At 42.9% G+C, this 1839-nt stretch overlaps 1 protein-coding gene across 1 annotated transcript; it reads left to right on the top strand.

The window, feature by feature from the left end:
• Positions 1–144: 144 nt before the first annotated feature.
• On the top strand, positions 145–1397 carry LOC110036480. The gene has a single exon (XM_020740934.1). It carries the CDS (start codon positions 325–327, stop codon positions 820–822), a length of 498 nt encoding a protein of 165 aa, XP_020596593.1. The 5' UTR covers positions 145–324; the 3' UTR covers positions 823–1397.
• The last annotated feature ends 442 nt before the right edge of the window (positions 1398–1839 follow it).

Below are 1839 nucleotides of genomic sequence, written 5' to 3'. Positions count from 1 at the left end.
TATGAATTTAGCTTGATTATTGTTAATTATTCAAAAATTAATTTAAAATTTAATTCAAATAGAAATAAATAATTGCAGCTAAATGCCAAAATTTTAGATGGATTTTTTTTTTTGGATTAATTTTTAGCGGAGTCCAAGTGGAGTTGAGGATCAGTCATCATAATCCCAAGTTCCCAACCATTGTTTGAAATTTTCAGGAATTAGGTCAACAATCTCAATCCATTTCTTAATTTGATGAGTTGCAGAATTCCAACTAACATTCGCCATTGATCTTTCATTCCGGTGTGTGTCAACAATTTACGCAGCTCCGATCATCCTCCTCCAATGGCGAGTTTCTTCGGCGGCTGCTGCGGGCGACGCACTTTGGTGCTTCTAGTCCTCGCCACCGCCATCCCCTTCTCCCTGATCGTTTCTCTGGAGCGAGCAGCCACCTCTACCAATGGCTCTCTCAAGTACACTAGCCACGGCTGGTTAAGGGAGTGCGCCAAATGGGACCATCCACGTCGCAGATTTCTCATATCCACCTTCTTCGACGGAGGAATCGCCGAGATTCGCCTCCCGGACACCGCCGACAGCTCCGACTTGCAGGAGCGTACGGTGATCGCCGACGCTGACGTCGCCGGCAACGCCTCTCTAGGGATCGCAATCGATGGGAAGCGAGACCGTCTCCTTGTTGTATATGCTGACATCATGAGATTTCGGTCCGCCGCAGTAGCCGCTTACGGACTCGAGTCCGGCGAGCGTTTCTTCCTTACTCGCCTCAGCCGACCAGGTCTGCCGTATTATCCTCGTGTCCCACCTCTCAGATTATTTTCCTTTTAACTGAACCTAATGGCTTCATCTGATTTGGATCGGACGTGGATGATCTTTGTTTTCAAAACATCATTGTTTATATATTTGATCTTTCTCTTTAAAAGTTTGGGCGTCTATGGTCTGGTGACAGTAGTTAGGCTATTATGGTTTGATAATAATAGTCAAGCAAGTAAGATCTGGTGGTGATAATCAAGTGGTGGCGATAAGATGATCATCGTTAGGTGATAATGGTTAGATAATAATGTTCTTGACTATATTTAGGCAAAAGAATATTGGGTGATGGTGATTTGGTGACCAAAGTTGGATGTTTTTGATAAGGGAATTATGTTTAGGCAAAAGAGTATTGGGTGATGGAGATTTGGTGATGGTGGTTAAGTGACGAGTTGGACGATTTAGGTTGAGCGATTGTTTTTAAGTGATTTTAATCAAGCAATGATGATGGTGCAACAATGATTTACAGTGGTTAATTAGGTGACGGTGGTCAGTTGAACATTGTTAGACGGTGGTGATCAAGTGATAATGGTTGGGTAATGTTATGGTATGACTCATATACCATATAGGGACAGACGTTGGATCGAAGCGGAGCGGAGCAGAGCGGAAGAATCTGTCTAAATTGGGAAGTTACGTGGGTTGGGGTGCGGGGCCAAAACCTCGCAGTATGGTACAGGGGTAATGTTGTAATTACGTATTGTGCCTAGGGTTTACTCCTGGGGTTATAAATAGGTCTGTTAGTAACCCATGAGGTATTCCTGAATTCTGTAACATCTTTTCTGAATAGTGAAAGGAACTCGCCGCTCTGCTCCCGATGACATAGACATCTTTGCCGAACCTCGTTAAATCTCTGTGTTCTTCTGGATTTGTGTCGATTACTATTTTTCTTCGCCCTAATTTTCTCAATAATTGGTATCAGAGCTGTGGAAAGTTGTCATTGGGAGGATCTTAGTATTTCGTTACCTTTATTGATGATTTCTCTAGGAAAGTTTGGGTCTATTTCTTTCTTGAAGCAGAAATCTGAAGTATTCTCTA

This window comes from Phalaenopsis equestris, unplaced genomic scaffold (genome assembly GCF_001263595.1).
Source record: "Phalaenopsis equestris unplaced genomic scaffold, ASM126359v1 Scaffold207363, whole genome shotgun sequence".
Taxonomy (NCBI): Eukaryota; Viridiplantae; Streptophyta; class Magnoliopsida; order Asparagales; family Orchidaceae; genus Phalaenopsis; species Phalaenopsis equestris.
Note: the sequence above shows the minus strand (reverse complement) of the source record. Positions and strands in the feature narration are given on the sequence as shown.

Coding starts and splice junctions, on each gene's coding strand:
- LOC110036480 (XM_020740934.1), top strand. CDS start 325: ATGGCGAGTTTCTTCGGCGGCTGCTGCGGGCGACGCACTTTGGTGCTT.